The sequence below is a fragment of the Hevea brasiliensis genome, chromosome 13 (genome assembly GCF_030052815.1).
Source record: "Hevea brasiliensis isolate MT/VB/25A 57/8 chromosome 13, ASM3005281v1, whole genome shotgun sequence".
NCBI lineage: Eukaryota > Viridiplantae > Streptophyta > Magnoliopsida > Malpighiales > Euphorbiaceae > Hevea > Hevea brasiliensis.
In genome coordinates, this window is record NC_079505.1 from 80,849,429 (window position 1) to 80,871,481 (window position 22,053).

Below are 22,053 nucleotides of genomic sequence, written 5' to 3' on the forward strand. Positions count from 1 at the left end.
TCGAAGTAAAAAAAAAAAAAAAAACGTGGACAATCTTGTAGCCCAAGCAAATAGACACAAAAGTCAGGCACTGTAATTCAATTGAAATGTTCAGTGTGAAGACTAAGAAATATCTTTTATATGAAAAATGTCTTTTATTGTTCATAAAAATATATATTTTTTTATCGTTACATGGTTGTAATGTTAAATTAATTATATATATTTATATTATGTATATATAAATATTTTTATATTTTAATAAGATTATTAAAATCTAAAAAATAAAAAATAATTCTCTTTTAAATGAGGAATAATTTTTTTAAAAGTAATTTTATTTTTTTAATTAAAAAATACCTTCTGTTAATTAATTTTTTTGAATATTCTAAATGTTTAAAAATATAAAAAAAAAATATTTTTTATTAAATAAATAAAGTCTAAGTGAGCAAATTATTTTCAACCACGCGCCACATGGACAATAAGATGCACAACAACAGACGCCACAAAACACACACGCTCTTAGTCCTATGTATGATAGGGTCGTTGAGGGCTATAATCTTATACATTCTTAGCCAACTTCTCATTTCAAATTTGGATGGCAAGTCACCATCTCTAGGTTCTTTGCAAGTCAGACGACGCCTAGTTTTGCATTTATTCACAAAGATGGAAAAAATCAGCCGCCTGTATTCTACAACAGCTTTAAGGAATCGGAATAATTTAATCATCGAAATGAATCTTCCCAAATCCATCAAGCCAATGCTTGTTACAGCTCTTTCTTGATGATAAAAAAAAACAAAAATTTAAAGCTCTCACCGCATGATGTAATTAAACTCAGAAGTAATCATCAAAATTAGGCCACTACCTAACAGGGTACTTGCCTACTTGGTTCCATTGACTACAAACAGCAAGGGCGGCCATCAGATAAATAGTTGTATGCCTACAAATAGTCCAAATATGCTTAAAGCTGAAATCAAATTTTTGTGGTGTAGCTATATGTAATAAAGATAGATTTGTCTATCAACACCCCCCCGCCCCCGGCCCCACCCCCCCTCTTTTTTTCCCAGGGTAACATTAGCAATCTTATCATATCTCAATGGAAATTGATAGGGGAAAGTTGGAATTTGTATTCATGACTAATATCAACCACTGAATTCAAAATTTTCTTGCAAAAACTGGTAAAGCTCTTCAGCAACCATGGTAGGATACTCTTCTTGTGGCAGAAGAGCACCTGGAACCCCAACAAATTTACTGACCCCTTTGGCTCCTTTGAGTGCTTCCATCTCTGCTTTTGACCTCTTCGGACATCCTTCAGTTGACATAACAAGAACTGGTAGCTTTCCATCTAAATCTGCAAAGAGTTCAAGAAACTCTTCTCGAGATTTAACTGGGTCAAGGAGACCTGTCAAGAAAGCAGCAGGTGCATATCGAGCGCCCTTCCGTTTTGTCAGTGCATATCTACTTTCAACGATATCTGGAGTCACATTCTCAGGATTTGCATAGACATGAGACTTGTACTGAGATTGAATTGCCTTCTCATTGCTGACAAGCATGTTATACACTATCCAACCCACACCAGGAGCTTTTAAGGTGCCCCTAAGCATTCCATACCTGTCAAGTTCAAAAGAAGTGGACAAATGAGATCATTTTAACCTGATTCATTAAACAACACAAATATAAAACATTTATTTGCACGTATAGTTCAGTGGATCTGATAAAAAACCTACACAGATTACCAAGAAGAAACTGATAACATTTGCTGATGAAAGCTAGAAGGCCATATAAGGGAGGACCCATGGCAGTCAGTCACTCACTATAGTTAAAAAGCTCTCCACTCAGAAAAAATATTCATAGGACAGAGAAATCCAGAAGTTACCATTGAATGAACAACAAACAGATCAACACCTTCTGTGTTTAATTGATTGTAGAGTTATATGGACAACTGGTGAACTAAATTGAGTTTTCAGTACCACACATAGTTCCCCCTTCTATATTTGTCGATCCAAAACACAGATAGCCATGATGATATGGTTAATTCTCCAGATGCAACCCCAGTTAAATTCAGTTTTCACCAGTATATTTTACTTGTGTAAATTGACAAAGAGAGTTGTTCATATCCATCAAGACGGTACTACAATTCTTGATACCTTGCTTCCATGCTGGAGTCTCGACCAAACACAATAGGAAGAGGACCAGCCCAGGTTGGTGCAACGGCTGCTATGGCAGTTGGATTAACCAAACCCTTCTTTGCAGCACGAAGTAGTATTGTGGCAGCATGCCCTCCACCAAAGACCACCAAATCCTTTTCTGGATCAATTACAGAAAATTTTTAGCAAGGTTCATGGTCAATAATTTTCCACCAGCAATTTCCAGTATAAAATAATAGACTCTGGAAAAAGATGAAATGTGCATGGTGGTGGACATATGAAGAAGCTGGAAAAGGTGTTTCTCTTTTTCAATTCAAGTGACAAAGAAAGTGAACCCAAGGTTCTAAGATTTCTTTCAATCTACATGTCACCATTAGGTCCATGACACACTACGAAGTCCATGGAAACAATAAATTCTTCTCTGCAGCTTTATAACCAGAGGATAAAAGAGACTGAAATGAGAACACCAAGTATACAAAATCCAACAGACATAAAGATGGTAACGACAGAGCTAATGACAATTCCCAAGGAATTTTTTGAACTGATAAATACCCAAGTAAGGTTTAGTTACAAGAGCAATAAGACAAAAAAGTGCACAGAATCCAACAGATACAAAGATGTTGAGAACAACAGAGATGAGGACAATAAATCAACATTTTAACTGACAAAGAAAAACATAAGAGTAAGAAATTTTGTTTATCACAGGGCAATGGTTTTCTTTTATTTATGTCTTTTTTCATACAGAGCAAATTGTGCCCCAACAGGCAGCATTGGTTAAAGCAAGACTAAAATCAACAGAAGAGAAGAAATTTCAGAAAATCAAACAACATGTAGATTATTTATAAAATGATATATAAAGCTATCGTTAAGAATGGGTATGATATAAGCCATCAAAAGAATGAAAGCAACGTATTCCTAGTGATGATTAAAGACAATCAACAAATAGATAGTCACTTTGTACCATCTGAGTACCGCAATGGACTATCTGGTGCATTTATGAAGTCAACTACAAATTTCTCCATGATATCGGCATTGTAATCTATTTTTGGCCTGTCAGAATATCCCAAACCAGGCCAATCAACAATTGTAGCCTGCCAATTAATTTTACCAACTCGTTGAACAATATCTCTGGCCACTGATCTCCATTCTTCGACTGTGCTAACATCAGAAATGGTAGGTACCATAAGGATATTTTTGGGAGGATCAGAGCTCTCCTTTGCATGTTCTTCATAATAGATGTTTATAGAGTTGTCCTTAAATTTCCATTCCCAATTATTTGACTGAAAGCAAAGAGAATGGTAATAAGAAAAACATATGTAACTTAACTCCATTATTAATATCACAATGAATGACACTGGAAGAAAGAGAAATTAAATTAAAAAAGATCATCTGATTAGATAATGGAATTACAAGTTCTGCACAATTCTTGACCTAGCACAAAATGTTGCAGCTGCATACATTAAGGTTTTGGCAAAGAATAGTTTAACATTGTGTCATTGTTAAATAATGGGGTAAGAAACCATGATCTGTGTTATGCACAAATTCCTCATGGAGTCACATATTTGTAGGAATTAAACTGAGACTGTAGAAAGCATGCATATGGAAATTTTACTACTTGAAATGGATTAGCTTCCTTATAAATGTTGACCACGTGTCAGATTTTCAGTGGAAAGCAATTATAGTGGCTGACATTGTAGAATGAGAGAGCATTGAGATTCGAAGGAAGTCTCCTTGAGAAAACCTCTCTTTCAAGTCTTTCCACACATCAACTGCTTTGTCTATCCATAAAATGCTCTGTCCAATCGAAGGAAACAAGGAGTGAATAATCCACAAAAGAACTATAGTATTGCATCTCTCCCACGCAGGATATAGAGGATCACCAATTGAAGGTTTTTCAAGAGAGCAATCAACAAACTTCAGCTTATTCTTGGATACGAGAGCCATTCCCATTGCTCGTGACCAAGATTCATAATTGGGACCAGTGAGAACAACAGACACCAAAACAAGCACTGGATTCTCATTCGGATGCAAGAAATAGGGACTCAAAGGAATTAGAGTTGGATTATTAAGCTGATTAGTAGATCCAGTAGCTAGATTTGCTTCAGCAATAGCAGAACCTAGGGTTTACAAAAAACCTAAAGAGAGAAAAGTAAAGAAATCTCGAAGAAGAAAGTAATTAACAACGCTCTGATACCGTATCGCAAATTAAGAGAACTGAAAATTGTATTGAATGAAATGAATGAGTTACAAACAGTTCCTCTGTCCATATATATGAGCTACGCTAGGAATAAAATTACAGTTACCTAAGCTAACAACTTTATAACAGAAAAACTAATTTGCCAAAGCTGCTTTCTAACTGACTTTAACAACTCTACTCTTTTCATCTAATAATTACGTCAAACCGCAAGTTAAAACAAGGTTACAGAAGAAGCGGTAAAATCAAGGGCTGAGACTGTAAAAGAAGACAACTTCCAATTACACCCAAATCCCAAATCTAAGACCAAATTTAGCTGCCAAGCATTGAAAAGCTTGGCAAAGCTTTCATTTTCATTTGTCCATTGATTTAAATCCTACTTTCATCAATGTTATTTTCAATTAAACAATATAGGAACTGTTAAACTCATTCCCAGAACGAAGTCCTACAATATTGACAAATGACCCTTAACCAAATTAAATCATCATCTTAAATTTTCCACCTTCTAAAGCCACTATTCCACATAATTATCAGCCAAAAGATAAAAATTCACAGCCACAGCTCTCAACCACAAGTTCTACACGGACCAAATGACATGAATAACAAAACGAAACTTGAACAAAAGAAAGCATATTCAAAATTCAGGTGAAGATAAAATCAAGAAAGAAAATAAAAAGATAATTCTTTTACTAAAATTAATGGTGAATAATAGGATCACCTTTAATGGGATTGTCGGTTTATCGGCCACGGAGGCTGTGGAGTAATCCAGAGAAGTTGAAGAAGCTTTAACCGAAATGGGCTTTGGAAAGAGAGATGATCTGTAAGTTCTGCAAGAAAGAGTGAGAGACGGTGTGGAAGAGATGAAGAATGTAGCAGAGAAGGCCATGGTTTTTGAGCTAGGGTTGTGGGAACAGAGAATGGGAGGGAGGGGCTTGATGAGAAGCACTTCAATTGTCAACGTGTTTGAAGCATAGCCTTGACAGTAGTTGACACTGAGATTTTTGGTAATTTCCAAAGGAGATATTAAAAATATGAGACTTTTGGTAATATTTCAATAACTTTGGGGTCGTTTCTAATAATTTTTGGACGGCGGCGTTTAGGCGGGCTTTTACTTGCAGCAACGGCATGTCGTTGATACCTCGCTGTCCCCGGGCGCCTGTGTTCTTTTCTTCCAAGAAAAAAAAAATGCACAACTCAATAAAAAATTATTGTATGCGGAGAACAAGCATTCGTGAGAAATTGTTTTTTATCTATTAGAACACTTCCTATACTTAAAAAATCCAATTGTAGCACACCATCTAATTATGATCTGCTATATTGTTTCATACATCTGCCTTCTTTTCCGGCTAGTTCCATTAGCAAGCCAAACATCCAATGCCTATAATCACTCAACAAATGGGAAACATTCATACAAATTTCAATGAGACGCCCGTATTCATCAGAACTATCAGAATCACGCTAACCCCATCCATCTTAATAGCTTACTCAAGTAGCACCCGTAAATAGACGAAGGTCCACTATCCCCCCATTGTCTTCAGAGCTCTATCTGCAATGAGTCTGATTGCATTTTTTTCACTTGTTCCAATTTTTTTGTATGAGATTATTGCCCTTCTTAAATCACAGAAACTTTATGTTTCACTTGCATCATTCTTCACTGCTTAGTGGTCCACTGGTCCCTAATTACCAGTAATCTTCACATGAACAAGAACCATTTCTGAAAGAGTGGAAGCGGCTTCTATCTCTGACCACAATCTCCAATTTATAAACCTGAGAAATCAGCTTCATCACTACATGACAGTCCCTGCAGATCCTCAAATTCTTAACTATTCTTATAGTCTTTCCCTCACACAATCTTGCTATCCCAAAAGCTACTGCAAGCTTTTCACTATGCGTAGACACTGAATCTTCTTTTTCTTCCTCATCTATGTCATGCAAAACACTCCCAATCTCTGGAACATAACCTCCTTCAACCCTAAGCCTCAAAATTATGTCTTTCAGCATCTCATAAGCCTCTTCCATAATTTTATCTTGTTTTGGACCCGCCATAAAAGTGTACATGACCTTGTCAACTTCAATCATGCTCCAACCAGGAGTTTTTTTAATTCTCTGATCAGTCATTGATCTTCTCACAGCAGCAACATCCTTCCATTTCCCTGCGACTGCATAAATGTTTGACAATAGAACGTGGTCACTAGAGTTGTTTGGGTCGAGCTCAGAAAGCCTTTCCTTTACCTTTTCGGCCAACTTGACATTACCATGAATACTACAAGCCCCAAGAAGTGTCCGCCAAATGATATCATTAGGTGGAATTGGCATTTGAAAAACAAATTCATAGGCCTTCTGCAGCTGACCAGCTCGACCATATAGATCAACCATGCAACCATAATGCTCAATGGCTGGTTTTATATTGTACACATCTCTCATCTTATTAAAATATTCACATCCTTGCTCGATCAATCCAGCATGACTACAAGCATATAAAAGTGAAATAAAGGTGATTCCATCAGGCCTAGTTTCAGACCTTTCCATCTCATGGAAAAGCCTAATAGCTTCTTCTCCATGACCATGCATTGCAAGTCCCACCATCATTGAAGTCCAAGAAACAATGCTCTTTTTCTCTGGCATTCGTTCAAAGACCAGTCGAGCCATACTTAAATTCCCACATTTCGAGTAAGCATCTAGTAACGCATTATTCACTGATATAATCCAAATAAGCCCAGCTTTCTCAATAAACCCATGTAATATTTTCCCAAACTCGAACGCTCCTGCCTGTCCACATGCTGAAAGGACCCCTGTCAGGCTTACTTCATTCGGTCTAGTCCCATCCCTCTGCAACTTCCTAAAAAACCCAAAAGCCTCATCGAAATAACCATTATGAGCAAACCCAACAATTATGGTACTCCAGGATACATCATCCTTTACAGGCATCTCCATAAACATTTTCCTTGCAAGCTCTAGTTCCCGTTCTTTCACATGTCCCGCAAGCATCACATTCCACGAGGTCAAGTCCCTAAAGGGCATCAAATCAAACATTTCCCTCGCACCCTTGACATTCCCAACCCTAAAAAATGCAGTGATCACCGCATTCCACGCAACAACATTTGGTTCATGCATTTCGTCGAACACCTTCCTCGCCGATCGAATACACCCACATTCTCCGTACATGCTGACCAAAGTTGTCCCAACAAAAAGATGGGCATTTAACCCATGAGTCAATGCTTGGCAATGCAATTGAATTCCCGCTCTCAAGGACCTTAAATTAGCAGTCGCCTTGAGAATGAAAGCAAACGAGAAACTATCAGGAGAGGAAAGCATTTTCTTCCTCATTTCAATGAATAAAATGATTGAATTTTGCGGTTTACCCGCTTCGGCAAGGCCTCGAATGAGGGTGTTGTACATGAAGACATCTGGCTTTGGAGTGTGGCGAAAGAGGCTGCAAGCATAGTCCAGTGTATCGGGGAGTACCACTGTGCAGCGGAGGAGTAGTTTTCCAACAAGGAAAGGGTCAGTGTCGAGGCCGGTTTTGAGTACATTGGCCTGGATTTGCTTGAGGGACGTTAGGGTCTTGCAACTATTCAACAGAGAAAGACAGTGGACAAGCGAGTTGTTCATTAGACAGTACCAGTGCTCTGTGGGCTGTGCACTTAAAAAACAATAATAAAAAAGATGATTTTATGTCAACAGTTAAAAGGATATTTTCTTTTATATGCTTCTGCCTTGGTGTTAATCATCATTCATCATTTGCTGTATTTGCAGATTCCTCGCTTGAAGCCTGCTGAATATAAGAAGTCTAGGTTACATTGAAATAGAACTGTGAACCATGTATATGTGTTGCTGGGAAGTGCTGTCAGGGAGAGGTTTGTTCCAATCCATAAATTTTCAGCTTCATTTGTATTTTTTTTTCCAAAGTGGACTGTATTATTCATTTGTTGCTGGATACTTTTAGTTTGTGTGTAATTGACTTCAAGTCCTTTTGTATTCTTATGTTTTTTTTACCTGCAGTATGCCTTTTTGGTGGAAGAGCAGAAGATTGTGAATAAGCTTTTGAATCTTTAAAAAGTTGATACAAATCTTTGTTTTCAAACTTTGGCAAGTGAAATTTTGACTTTAAAATATGATTTTTATGGATGGTCCACATTGTTGTAAGGTCTGTTTTAAACCATTTTTCTTTGTTATTTTCTTCCCTATTTATATAAAAATGGACCTAATGTTGTGTGAGGGATTATACGTTTCTTCTATTTGTTTGTTAGGAGCAATGAAAGCCATATTGTGAAAATAAATTTGTAAATGAAGTTTATGCAAATATAATTTGCTAGATCAAGAAGATGCTCAAATGAATAAGCTTCTGATCCTCTTGCATGGGTAAGCAATCATAGTCTCTTTTTCTATGATAGAAGAATGAGTAAATTTGGGTGAGATTTTTGAGCAAATAATTGTGAGGTAATGCATATTCTAATTGCAGAGACAATTATAACACAAAATGCGAAGGGCAAGTACAATTAATGTTTATACACAGAAAATTCAACCAATGGCAGATGCTATCATTCATCTCACTTATTTTCACACAAGTGATTATAGAGGAACATGCCTAGACAAAAGCGAAACACTTCACTAAGCAGAAGATTTAAGAGACATTTTCCTAACAAAGCGAATAAGTCCCACAGGCTTGTCATGAGGGGGTAGCAACTCTTTCACTATAGGCAGCTGTTTCAAGGTGGTAACCCACGAAAATATGAATGGGTTCCTTTCTGGGTTTAAAATTTTTACACCACTCACTTCTTCTCGAGCTTCATAGGCGCTGAATGTTACACTCACTAGAATGTCTAGGAGTCCTAAGTTATCAACTTGAATGATTGGAACACCATCAGGTAAGAGTTTCTTCATTTCCTCTTCAAATATGTTCATCTTCTCCAGTAGTTAGTCAACTGCTCTCTCTTGTGCTTCTCCATCACTTGTGATTACGCGTCCCATGCCTTCAAACAACTACAATCACACAGAGTTGGCATTATCAGATAATAGTAAGAGATTGACAAATCATTTTTCTTAACAAAACAGTCTCTGTAAAAGTTTTTCCTAGTTGATTAGTTTCATAATAATGAAGATTATAAATTCTTGTATACAAATGAGAACTTATTTTCTATAAATTATAAAGTGTGATTTGATGATGTTAGGAAAATAAAATTTGATCTGTTGTTGTATGAAAGCAACCCAGAAGCAAACTTGAGTTCTTTGATAAGGATCATCAGGCAATAGTTGAGAAGATCGCTTCCACATTTCATCAATGTATTTAAGGATGACAGATGATTCAGCTATTGATTTTCTATTAAACGTTTTTTAATTAATTTTTTATTATTTTAAGGAAAGATGAATGCTATTTTAAATACCGCATTCAACTCGTCCAACTCAGCATAATTCACAATTTTTATCAAAAAAAACCTGAAATTGTTTCTCTGACTCTTGAGTATAGATCATTTCATTAGTCATTTTACTTGGCCAAGAAGTCATAATTAAAATATGTACCTTCTTGTTGACCAAGAAGAGCATGATCAATTTCGGATAATACCAGCTTGCAGAAGATACAAGAAACTCAAATTTTTAACATTTTGTAATGTCATGTATAATTAATTAATTATTGGCGTACAAGTCTTGTTAAAAAACAACAAAGTCTGTGTCAAGAATGGGATTCGAACCCATGCCCTTTCGGACCAGTACCTGAAACTGGCGCCTTAGACCAACTCGGCCATCTTGACAGGTGACTCCTTTCTGTTCTGCATGATATAAATTGGGACAAAGGCCCTGACTCCCCGCGCTTTCCTTTCCAAAGAATGCTGCTCAAGATACTTCCTTCTATTGGCAATTTCTTTTTGGCCGGAGCTCAACTAAATGAATTGTCTAATCAATCAAAAATTCCAAACCAAGATAGTTCCGATCTCCTTTACCAAACTCATATCTTCTGTATCCATAATCCATACTCTTTCATTTCCTAAAGCCAACAAATATGAACAGGAACATCCTGATCCTGTTCTTGACCCTTTTCACTTCTTCAGTAACTACACCAAATCCACACATCATACTGTCAAAGACACTAAAATTATACATTCTTATTTGCTTAAAACAGCTCTATTGCAATCTGATATTGTTGTTGCTAACTGTTTACTTGATTGGTATTGTAAATGTGGTGCTATACTTTATGCCGTGAAATTGTTCGATACAATTCCTCAACTAAATGTTATTTCTTGGAATGTCATAATTTCTAGTTATATTCGTAATATGTTGTTTGAGGATTCGTGGAGATTGTTTTGTAGGATGCATTTTTCTGGTTTTGAGCCGGATGATATCACCTACCGGAGTGCTCTTTCTGCTTGTGCTGCTTTGCAAGCTCCTTTGTTTGGTGAGCTGGTGTATTCACTTGCAATAAAAAATGGGTTTTATTCAAATGGTTATGTTCGGGCAGGAATGATAGATTTATTTGCAAAAAATAGTAAGTTCGATGATGCTCTGAAGGTGTTTTATGATGTGTCCTGTGCGAATGTAGTTTGTTGGAATTCTATAATCTCTGGGGCTGTTAGGAATGGAGAAAATTCAGTTGCTTTGGATCTTTTCAGCCAAATGTGTCGCAGATCTCTGGTGCCAAATAGTTTTACCTTCTCAAGCATTTTAACTGCTTGTGCTACTCTCAAAGAAGTTGAAATTGGAAAAGGAGTTCAAGGTTTGGTGATTAAATGTTGTGAAAATGATGTCTTTGTGGGGACTGCCATAGTTGATATGTATGCCAAATGTGGGGACGTTGGTGAAGCAGTTAAGATATTCTCTCGGATGCCAGTTCGCAATGTGGTTTCATGGACTGCCATTATATCTGGTTTCGTTAAAAAGGATGATTCTATCTCTGCCCTCAAAATTTTCAAAGAAATGAGGATCATAAAGGAGGAAATAAACAACTTTACTATTACTAGTATAATCACTGCTTGTGCCAAACCAGATATGATTAAAGAGGCAATCCAAATCCATAGCTGGATTTTGAAAACTGGATTCTATTTGGATCCAATTGTGCAGGCTGCTTTAATTAATATGTATGCAAAAGTACATGCTATTGATTTGTCAGAGATGGTATTTAGAGAATCGGAAGATGTAAAGAATCCACGCTTGTGGGCCACTATGATCTCTTCTTTTGCTCAGAATCAGAGCTCTCAGAGGGCAATTGAATTGTTGCAAATAATGCTACAGGAGAGTCTGAGACCGGATAGCTTTTGTTTTTCTAGTGTCTTAAGTGTAATAGATTGCTCAAATTTAGGCAGGCAAATCCACAGCTACACTCTTAAAACTGGATTTGTCTTTGATCTTTCTGTTGGTAGTTCTCTTTTCACAATGTACTCTAAGTGTGGTAGTATAGAGGACTCTTACAAAGTCTTTGAGCATATTCCAGTCAGAGACAATATTTCATGGACATCTATGATCAGTGGTTTCACAGAGCATGGGTGCGCAAATCAAGCTTTTGAGCTTTTTAGAAATATGCTTGCTGAAGGAACTAGACCTGATCAGATGAATTTTATCGCAATTCTAGCTGCATGTTCTGGCCTTCGTTCCTTACAGAAAGGAAAGGAAATTCATGGGCATGCTTTCCGTGCTGGGATGGGCAGAGAAGCACTAGTTGGTGGCGCACTTGTTTCTATGTATTCAAAATGTGGTGCTTTGGAGTCAGCAAGGAAAGTGTTTGACATGCTTCCTGAAAAAGATCAGGTGTCATGTTCCTCCATGGTTTCAGGATATGCACAAAATGGTCTACTTGAAGAGGCAGTATTTCTGTTTCATGAAATGTTAATGTCTAATGTCACAGCAGACTCATACACTGTTTCATCTGTTCTTGGGGCTATTGCACTTTTAAACAGATTGGGCATTGGGACTCAACTGCATGCCCGTCTTACAAAAGTGGGCTTAGATTCAAATGTTTCAGTAGGAAGTTCACTTGTTACGATGTATTCTAAATGTGGAAACATTGAGGATTGCTGTAAAGCATTTGATCAGGTTGATGAACCAGACTTGATATGCTGGTCAGCTATGATTGCTAGCTATGCTCAGCATGGAAAAGGTGTAGAGGCTTTAAAAATCTATGAGAAAATGAGAAGACAAGGAATTAGACCTGATTCAGTGACTTTTGTTGGGGTTTTGTTTGCCTGCAGCCATGCCAATTTGGTTGAGGAAGGGTATTTCCTTTTTAATTCAATGACCAAAGACTTTGGCATTGAGCCCAATAACCGTCATTATGCTTGTATGGTTGATCTTCTTGGTCGTTCAGGGAGATTGAAAGAGGCTGAAAAGTTAATTAAAAGTATGACGATTGACCCTGATGCTTTAGTATGGGGAACGCTACTCGCTGCTTGCAAACTACATGGAGAGGTTGAGCTTGGGAAGAAAGCAGCCAAAATGGTGATGGAATTAAACCCTAGTGATGATGGAGCTTATGTCTTGTTGTCTAACATCTATGCGGATGCAGGCCAGTGGGAGGAAGTCCAGCAGATTAGAAGCCTGATGAAAGGAACTAGGGTAAGGAAGGAAGCTGCTTGGAGTTTTGCATGAGATTCAATTATGTCCCCTTTGGTAAGTCTCGATGGATAACTTGGTTTCAAGTCCATATTAAGATTCCAGCAAGTTGACCCATGTTGCATTGGAAAATATAAGGCAAAACATGGTATTGGCCGCTCTATGACGATTTATTCCATTGATCCCCAAATTTCAGATTATTAGCTCGCTATGTTATATGGCTTTTCAATTGGTTTAGTCGCAATTGTAGAATTGATACTAGATGCATTGGAACATATTAAAAGCGACGTGTTATCTCACATCCAGTTGGGAGAATTGCCCTGACCTGACACGATTTTGATGGGTAAGTTATTTTTACATTATAAAAAATATATGAAAATGTTGTTAAATTTTTGTCCTGTTATACACTTTCATTTTTTTCATCTATTTTTTAACAATTTAACTATTAACTAAAGGATTAAAAAGTGATCAATGAAGGATCAAAGTGTTAATAATTAATGGTAAAAATTCAGGAAAGAAAGTGTTTATGATAATAAAGTTCATGAATGAAATAATAATTTATCTTAAGGGATATTAAGCTATTTTTACTATTTATTAATATTAAAAATTGATGAAAATAAATAGAGAATAAAAATGCTTGTTTGTATCAAAATTTATGGATATTTTCATATATTTTTAAAAATACAAGAATTCAAGAGTTAATTATGGAATAATTTACCTTATAATATTTACTTGTTAAGGGTGACCATTGGACTGGTTTAGATTGAAACTAGTAGTTCAAATTTAAGGTTCAGAGGAATATAATCAAAATTGCAGGGTCTTCTCAATTTCAGTTAAATCAAATCTAAGGATTAAATTTTTTTTTTATTTAAAAAAAATCAGCTTTTAATTCAATTGACTAATATCATTCCAAGTAAAAAATTGAATCAGTTGAATTTTAATGATGTGATGGAGTTTACCTGTAAGTAATTAGTCGACACTAAATGAACACAAGGGTTAAACTTTATATAAATGGAAGATCTGGCAGGCAAATAGATCACTTATCTAGTAGCTCGGATGTACCCCATTTGTAGGGGAAGAAAATTTGGACATGGATATAGAGGTGGTCAGCCCTTGTTTCCTGTTGTATTTCAGAACTTGAAATTATATTTTTTTGAAAATTTTAAATATTATTAAAAAAATAATTTAAAATAAATTATTTTATTATTTTAATATTATTATAATTAAAATTAATTTTAATTAATTTTAATATTTTTTAATTAATATATTTAAAAAATAATTTACCCAACAATAATTTTAATAGCAACAGGCAGAAGTGTGGCTGATCTCAAAATCAGATTTGGTGGATGCACACTATGCTGGCATAACACATGAATCAGGGAGCAACATTACCCGTAATGTGAAGCCAGAATTGCCTGAACGGTGTCGTTGGCGTTAGAGCGATGCTGTCCGTTAGGGCTTTGGACGGAGGTTAAATCTTAAATGGTTTATCACTGAGAACGGAGCGCGTTTTCAGTTTTACTGCAGTGAGGTTTTGGTACAGTGTGGTCCATTGATAGCTCAGATCCTGCCATATCGCACATAACTGGGACCCACAGTCTAACCCACTAGAAAAGTTCAAAAGCCTATGTAGCCGATCTCGGTTGGCTCTTTGAGGTGTGACCCCGTGTGTTTGTGTGCGCGCGCGCGCGTGAGAGAGAGAGAGAGAGAGAGAGAGAGAATGGAGTCACCAGGACAGTGGCTGGAAAATGCTCTGGTAGATTTGTGCAAGAGAATAGAGACGGGTTTGGATTTGGATAGGGAAATAATCTCCGGCTTAGTCTCTTACTGCGAGCTCGCTCAGCCCCTTGATGCCAAAGAGTATCTTGATGTAATCTCTTTCTCGCTTTCTGGTTTTATTTTTCATATCGTCAATGGGATTTTTGTTTTTCTATTAGGGTTTAAGTTTTATTTTCGCCTAACAATATGATGGGCTAGTGAGATTGATATTGTATCACCACTTGGGAAATCGACAATTAACTATCATTATGGCGATGATGAAAAGATGTTGATTACCCAGTTCTTTTTGGTACTGCACTGGTGCTGTTATTGGTATGGAAATCTTGTTAGCTATTAGTGTCTGAATTTTGGTTTGTTGGATAATTAACTGACAAAGAGTTATTCCTTGAAAGAAACAACTTTGTGTTCTATGGTTCCATATGATATATAAAACTTATGAAAGAAACAGACCATCAAGATAACCTTTTGAGTTTATTGCTGCTTGAATCTTGATGTGTAGCTACTGGTTGCTTCTTCAGGCATGACCTTGTTAGACTCTACAATAGCATAGTTTTGTCAGGTACTATTCCATCAGGTGCTAGCAAGATGCCACACAGTTATGCTATTGGTTATTTCAAATTGTAGTAAGTTGATGCTACTTTTCTTAGATACACCCACATATGGTCTCCATTATATATGGCTTTTGTAAAAGAATCAGTCAATTCTATTTGAAGCTTGTTTGATGCACACATCTGAACTCTCTCATTTTAATTCATCATAGATTTACTAACTTCTATAAATTTTCCAGTCAAAAAAAAAAAAAAAAGACTTCCTGCACTTCGTCTATTCATGACTTGATGCTTTTTTTATTCAGTCTTTTCTACTGGATTTCTATGTGGATTTTCTTTCTTATTTTCAGCAGCCAATTTGTCATAATTTACATCCATGAATATCTTGTCTTGGCTCACCCCAACCTTATCTCTTCTTATTTTTTTTGGTAAAAACGTATTTTAAAATGCTATAAACAATTGATGATCTACAATGATTTACTTTTAAGAGACATCTAAATCTCTAAAATATCTAGGAACAACAAAATGTGCTTTTTCAAATCTCCAGCATTATACCCCCAATGTCCAGAAGGGAGTGCCGCTTTGGCACTGGTAGGGTACTTATCTTTATTGATAAAAAAAAAAAAAAAACTGTCTCTTTTTGCGACCATCATAAATTCATAATTCATCATTATCTGAGTTGATAGAGTATTACAGATCAGAAATGGACTGCCATCCATTACATTGCCTAAATGTTAATTCATTAGTGAATGGAAGGGGAATTTATGGGGAAGAAATAGTTGCACTTCACGGAAATCATGCATTGATGGAAGTTTTTATTCATGATATGTAAATATCAGAGTTGACACTCAGCTTGTCCTTTTTTAGCCATGCTAGCAGCATTTTTTGTTGCAGCACCTCTTGGAAGTTCTATGAATCTTCTTTTGTCATTGTTTGCAGAATATCATTGGGCAGGAAGCAGGAAAAAGCGTGATTGAGGAATATTTACATCGTAGAGGTCATTCAGATGTTGGCAGCAGCACACCAGCTGTCCAAACCTCAAAATTTCATGCTTATGTCAAACCATCAACAAACAATGGTTCTGAAAGTGGAACCAAGAAACCAGTTAGATCAGCTAAAGATGTTGCTGTCTCTGGTTATCAGAATGAACCGAGGAAAGTTTCAGTTCCCAGTTATCAGGCAGAACAAAAGAAGAACGCTATTTCCATTTATCAAGAACATAAGGTTTCAACCGAGGCAAGTGAGTCAAGCCAGAAGGGGATCCAAGGTCATTCTAGGAAGAAAAAGGCTGGGAAAGTCATTTCGCTTGCAGAGGCTGCTAAGGGGTCAATTGTGTTCCAACATGGGAAACCATGTTCTTGCCAAGCTCGTCAACACAGACTGGTAAGCAATTGTTTATCTTGTGGCAAGATAGTTTGTGAACAAGAAGGAGAGGGGCCTTGCAGCTTCTGTGGTGCCCTTGTTCTAAAGGAGGGGAGCACCTATGCTGGTATTGAAGGAAATTTGGCTCCCCTATCAGATGCTGAAGCAGTAGCTGAAGCTTATGCAAAAAGGCTTGTTGAGTATGACCGAAACTCTGCAGCACGTACAACTGTTATTGATGACCAAAGTGATTACTATGAGATTGAGGGCAACAGTTGGCTGTCAAAAGAGGTAACAACCGCAAAGTAGTTAGTCTCATTGTTGTATAACATACACTTGAATTCACTTCTTTTTTCCCCCTTCCAGGAAAAGGAACTTTTAAGGAAGAAACAACAGGCGATAGAAGAAGCTGAAAGAGCGAAGCGAAATAAAGTAGTTGTGACTTTTGATTTAGTTGGGCGCAAGGTATCAATTATTAATCTAACCTTGTTCTGTTGTTCCAAATCATTATGGTTGCAGCATTACTCTTTTGACTGCACTTTGACCTATCCTTTATGAATTATTTACAACATGTTCACAGGTGTTTTTCCACCTAAGCTTCTGCATTTTTTGTCTTTTAGTCATACGGATCTAGAAATTCGGATGGGATGTACCCATTTTATTTATAAATTGAATTAGAAATTTGGTACAACTTTTCTATTAACCGTGCCCTAAATGAGTCGTGCCTTTACTCTGTATGTGGCTTTCAGCATGTAAATACGACTCTTGACAGTGTTAAGTGCCTTAATACTAACAAAAATCGATAGATACAACCATTGTATTGTTCTTTGGCACATGGATTTTATTTTCATATTTGTTTTGCAGGCATTTACACTTTTACCGTCTTTTCTCTATTGCCATTTTCCTCGTATTTTGCACAATATATATGTGTTTTGCAGGTCTTGGTAAATCAAGATGAAGTTTCAGAACAAGAGTCAGAGAACAGAATATTACGGCCACCAGATGAAAGAGACAGAGAAATGAATCGAATTAAACCAAATCCGACTCTTACAATACAACCAATCTTCATGGATCCTGGCCCTAGCACAAAGCCTATGAAGGGTAAGGAGCGAGACAAGGTCCTTCCAAATGGTTTACGCTTGGAAGTCACTGGGAGGGTACAGCATGATAGCAATCAATTGAAATATTTTATGATGGACACGTGACAACCAGTTATAAACAGAAAATGTGCGGCATTGACCAGGTCCATTAGTGAATAGAGGTGTGCTTGTGGAAAGTGAAAACGAATATTCTCTGGATGGCCATTGAAGTCAAGGTTCAGCTTTTGTTTCTCTCTGCAAAAATCTCTTGCTTGCTAAGGGTTTTATAACTTTTGTTTCACCAGCAGGTAGGAGCACTGCAAATTGAAGTTGTATTTACCATCGTTGAATTAGAAGTAGCTATGCTAATACCCATTTCATCTACCAATAATTTTTTGTTGCGAAAAATATCAGGATTTTTTAAGCAGTCAATTGTAACAACGTTGTATGTGTGACATCATACGACAAACAAGATTAAGTAATTCGGGAACTATTAGTTAGATGCATGTGAAACTCCCACTCAGCGGGTTGTCATAATTCCTTTTAAGTTCAATTTGACTTTAGAACCACAAGATTGAAATGGCCAAGTACTTGTATCTTTATTACTCATCCATGATAGTGGTCCACCGTACTCAACCATTTTATAGGAATCACGTTGATTAATACTCTACGACCGAGAATTCAGCTGGGTTTTTATCAAGTTTTAGGTCCATTAGCGAAGACCCCGATTTCAGCTTTAGACCACCTCCAATAGCTTTGATTGTTCCACCATTCTTTTCCGTGTCTTCCAAATGGTCCCCTATTGCATTTTGGCGTTAGACTAAAACACAAGGCTCTGCCACATATTTGCTTGCTTAATCTATACACGGAGAAACTCAGGGCTCGCGTTAACCCTTGCACTGAACAATTGATAAATCTCATTCAACAACACCACCTTGAGACCTCAATCTCTTAAATCTGAAACTGAGCTTTTTCCAGCAACTTTTGAACCTTTCCAAGCTGTCATTGTGTTTCTTTCATAGAGAACATCATCCCACCTCCCTGCTTCAGCGAAAAGGTTAGAAGAAATAACATGATCTTGAGTACTTGTTGAAGCCTTAGCCTCTATTAGTCTACTAACCAAACTTAACCCCAGATCAACATTACCATGTACTCTGCAAGCATTAATCATCATCCTCCAAATAACTGCATTTGGTTCTACAGGCATTTTTTTCACAAACTTATTGGCCTCCTCTAGCATTCCTGCTCGTGCGAGCATGTCAACCATGCAGCCACAGTGCTCAATCTGTGGCTCAATATTGTAAACCTTGCACATAGTATTATACAATTTTTGACCTACTTCAACTAGACCAGAATGATCACATGCTAACAGAACACCAATGAATGTGACAGAATTTGGCTCAACTTCCTCTGCAAGCATCTGCCTAAATGCAAGGAGAGCTTCCTCTCCTTCTCCATTGATAGCATGACCCATTATGATTGATGTCCATGAGATAACATCCTTTTTGGTCATCTTAACAAATATGGATTTAGCTTGAGCCATGTTTCCACATTTCGCATACATGTCTATAAGAGCATTTTGCAGAACAATTCTCCCATTGAGATGATCTTTACTCACTATATAGGAATGAATATCAGTGCCATGTGATAGTTCTCCAGATTTCCTGCAAGCAGAGATTAATCCTAGCATTGTTACTTCATCTGGCTCTAGCTTCCTACATTTCATCAAATTGAAGAGCCTTAAAGCTTCCCTGTTAAGTCCAATTTCAACATACCCACGTATCATCGAGTTCCAAGATGCAACATTCTTATCAGGTAGCTCATCAAAAACTTTCCTGGCAAACTCAATCAGACCACATTTGGAGTACATATTGACGAGCACAGTCCCAAGAGAAACTGATATCTCTTTTCCGCTTGCTATTAAATGTCCATGAGCCACCTTCCCCAGGTCGAGGTCTCCACCATTAGCACAAACCAAAATAAAGTTAACGAATGATACTCTATCATACCCAATGTTGCCATATCTCATTTCCCTGAATAAAGAGAAAGCTTTCCCACAATTATTACTCCTAGCATATCCTGCAACCATGGTATTCCATGAAACCAAGTCCTTCTCAATCATTGAATCAAACAGTCTCCTTGCATCGTCTACATATCCATATTTGCAATAGAAATCAATAAGCGTATTACAGACCTGAATTATCACATCGAAGCCTGTCTTGCAACAGTAAGAATGAAGCAATTTCCCAACCTCGTATCCCCCATTTTCAACGCAGCCAGAAATCAAAACCATCAAAGTAACATAATTTGGCTTCAAACCCAGACCATAAGCGCCAGTCAGAACTTCATTGAATAACTTCAAGCCGGCGTCGAATTGCTTATTCTTCAAAAACCCAGAAACCATACAATTAACGGTAACAACCGTTCTCTCAGAAATTCTATCGAACAAGACACAAGCATAATTCAACGACCTGTTATAACTCATATAAAAATAAATCAAACTATTCAGAACATTCACATTACCATCCAATCCAAGCATCATTACACGACTATGTATAGATTTCCCTACTTTAACACCCAAAACCTTATTAGAAGCTTTTAACAAAGACGCATACACAAAAGGATCACTGACTGAGTCATTCCATTTCCCTCTTTGCATGGCTTTGAAAAAAGAGATGACCGTAAAAGGGTCCCTTTCTAAATCAAATTGGCGGAGCATAGCACGCCAAGCAGACATAATCCAAAGGGATTTCAAGAGGAGGCTCGTTTGATCGTGTGGGCTCCAAATGGATCACAGAAAGGGGTAACAGAGGGGACTCTATCTGAGAAAATACGGGTTAACTAAGGTGTGAAGATACAGTCCCATGAGAGAACGAAGGTGGAATTAGTGGCGGAGGGTTGAAGGGTTTAGCATGAAGATATTCAGAAAGGAGGGGAGTCATGGGGCAGTTGTGGAGAAAACTGGAGGTTTCGTTTCCCTAGGACTTCTGCGAAATGGATGAATTTTGGCGCGAGCGGAGCCATTTTATGGTTGTCGCGTGGCGCCAGATTAATTAACAAGGTTAGAACCGAAAGCGTAGTGTTATTAACCGGAGGTTAATTGGAAAAGAGATTAAATCGACGGCTGTACTAAATCAATTATTTTCTAAAAAATTAAATAGATAAATAAATTTATTTTATTAATTAAATTTTATTTATTTAAAATTAATCTTTTAAGATTTCTAAGAATATATTTATGCATATTATAATAATATTTTAAAAATATATAAAATTATTTAATTTTAAATGTCATTGCTAGTTTTTAAATATTTATAAATAATAATAAAATAATTATAAATATAACTATCTTGAATATTAATTATATATCAAAAATAAATAAACAAATATTATTTTAAAAATTTATCGTATAAATTAAAAGATATAAAATAAAAATAATTTCCAATCCCACTCGCCACATGTCTTTATTTTTTTTTTCCAAATAATAATATTATTTATTCATGAATTTTTCTTATTTATATATTAATGTATATAGCACAATTTAAATGAATTAAATTATTGTGGAATATTTAAGAATTTTGTACCTTTTTCAATAAGAATATATTGTAAAAATTATGTTAAAGTAGTTAATTTGCCTTTTGGCTTATGTTAAATTATGTAAACATTATCAACCACGTTCCATTAAACAACAATTAAAGCATCTTGAAACAATGCATTTCCTCTAATTGATATCTTATACAAATTATCATAAAATTTTGGATGTGCACCGCTTATGTTAGAGTTGGCCACGACCCATAAATATGAATTAAATTTGAGATCGAATTCGAATCTGAGTTAGATTCAAGATCATAATGAATTAACGGATTCAGACTTTGAATCAGTTCGAAATTGGAATTAAAAGGCAGGTAATTCGATTTCACACCACAGAATTTTTATTTATTTATAAAAGCCTGAATTTTTTCAAAGTATAAAAATAAATTATAAAATTATTTGTAGAAATGTACCTATTGAATAATCTTGTTTGGTGAAGGGTCCCAATTAGACAAAACACAATTTGATAAAAATAACCCCTCCTACTTTTAATGGTAAATTTTATGATTATTTTATTTGATGAAAAAAATATATAAAATATTTATTTTGTATAAAATTATTGTTTCATAAATAATTCAAATTATTAATTTTAGAATAATATTTTATTATATTATTTGAAAAAATTATAATTATAGATATTTATAAAGTGTTATATTTTTTTGAAAAAAATTAATTTAATATATTTTTATATAATAATATTTTATATAAATATATTAATAAAATATTTATGAGGAAAAAGTATGCTTAGGTAATCTATGATTTTTGTATTTTATTAATTTTTTTTTTTTAACGGCTTGTGACCTAATATCATTAACATCTAAAGAATAAAGTGATTAATGGTATTA

General features: G+C 36.0%; 5 protein-coding genes, 1 long non-coding RNA gene and 1 other non-coding gene across 8 annotated transcripts; 2 read left to right on the forward strand and 5 right to left on the reverse strand.

Moving 5' to 3' along the window:
* Positions 1–775: 775 nt before the first annotated feature.
* Positions 776–5,575, reverse strand: LOC110643594 (uncharacterized). Its single transcript, XM_021796053.2, has 4 exons — positions 5,033–5,575; positions 3,082–3,400; positions 2,121–2,280; positions 776–1,584 (listed from the first exon to the last, which is right to left on the reverse strand). Exons 1-4 carry the CDS (start codon positions 5,198–5,200, stop codon positions 1,116–1,118), a joined length of 1,116 nt encoding a protein of 371 aa, XP_021651745.2. The 5' UTR covers positions 5,201–5,575; the 3' UTR covers positions 776–1,115.
* On the reverse strand, positions 5,543–8,332 carry LOC110643591 (pentatricopeptide repeat-containing protein At1g74630). 2 transcript variants are annotated; one of them, XM_021796049.2, is made up of 2 exons: positions 7,677–8,332; positions 5,543–7,584 (listed from the first exon to the last, which is right to left on the reverse strand). In XM_021796049.2, the coding sequence occupies exons 1-2, from the start codon at positions 7,845–7,847 to the stop codon at positions 5,995–5,997; spliced, it is 1,761 nt and encodes a 586-aa protein (XP_021651741.2). In that variant the 5' UTR covers positions 7,848–8,332; the 3' UTR covers positions 5,543–5,994. The 2 variants fall into 2 exon arrangements, with proteins under 2 accessions (XP_021651741.2, XP_021651740.2); XM_021796048.2 differs by having other exon boundaries at positions 5,543–8,332.
* Positions 8,333–8,834: 502 nt separating this feature from the next.
* On the reverse strand, positions 8,835–9,640 carry LOC131171739 (uncharacterized). The gene is made up of 2 exons (XR_009142379.1): positions 9,523–9,640; positions 8,835–9,297 (listed from the first exon to the last, which is right to left on the reverse strand). It is a non-coding gene; the product is annotated as an uncharacterized LOC131171739 (long non-coding RNA).
* Positions 9,641–9,983: 343 nt separating this feature from the next.
* Positions 9,984–10,064, reverse strand: TRNAL-CAG (transfer RNA leucine (anticodon CAG)). Its single transcript has one exon. It is a non-coding gene; the product is annotated as a tRNA-Leu (tRNA).
* A 34-nt stretch (positions 10,065–10,098) lies between these two features.
* On the forward strand, positions 10,099–13,241 carry LOC110643590 (pentatricopeptide repeat-containing protein At1g74600, chloroplastic). Its single transcript, XM_058132450.1, has 2 exons — positions 10,099–12,738; positions 12,806–13,241. The coding sequence occupies exons 1-2, from the start codon at positions 10,198–10,200 to the stop codon at positions 12,839–12,841; spliced, it is 2,577 nt and encodes an 858-aa protein (XP_057988433.1). The 5' UTR covers positions 10,099–10,197; the 3' UTR covers positions 12,842–13,241.
* Positions 13,242–14,486: 1,245 nt separating this feature from the next.
* Positions 14,487–18,075, forward strand: LOC110643593 (uncharacterized). The gene is made up of 4 exons (XM_021796052.2): positions 14,487–14,722; positions 16,119–16,832; positions 16,908–17,006; positions 17,480–18,075. Exons 1-4 carry the CDS (start codon positions 14,573–14,575, stop codon positions 17,744–17,746), a joined length of 1,230 nt encoding a protein of 409 aa, XP_021651744.2. The 5' UTR covers positions 14,487–14,572; the 3' UTR covers positions 17,747–18,075.
* Positions 18,076–18,094: 19 nt separating this feature from the next.
* LOC110643592 (pentatricopeptide repeat-containing protein At4g33990) lies at positions 18,095–20,709 on the reverse strand. Its single transcript, XM_021796051.2, has one exon. The coding sequence runs from the start codon at positions 20,355–20,357 to the stop codon at positions 18,564–18,566; it is 1,794 nt and encodes a 597-aa protein (XP_021651743.2). The 5' UTR covers positions 20,358–20,709; the 3' UTR covers positions 18,095–18,563.
* Positions 20,710–22,053: the final 1,344 nt, after the last annotated feature.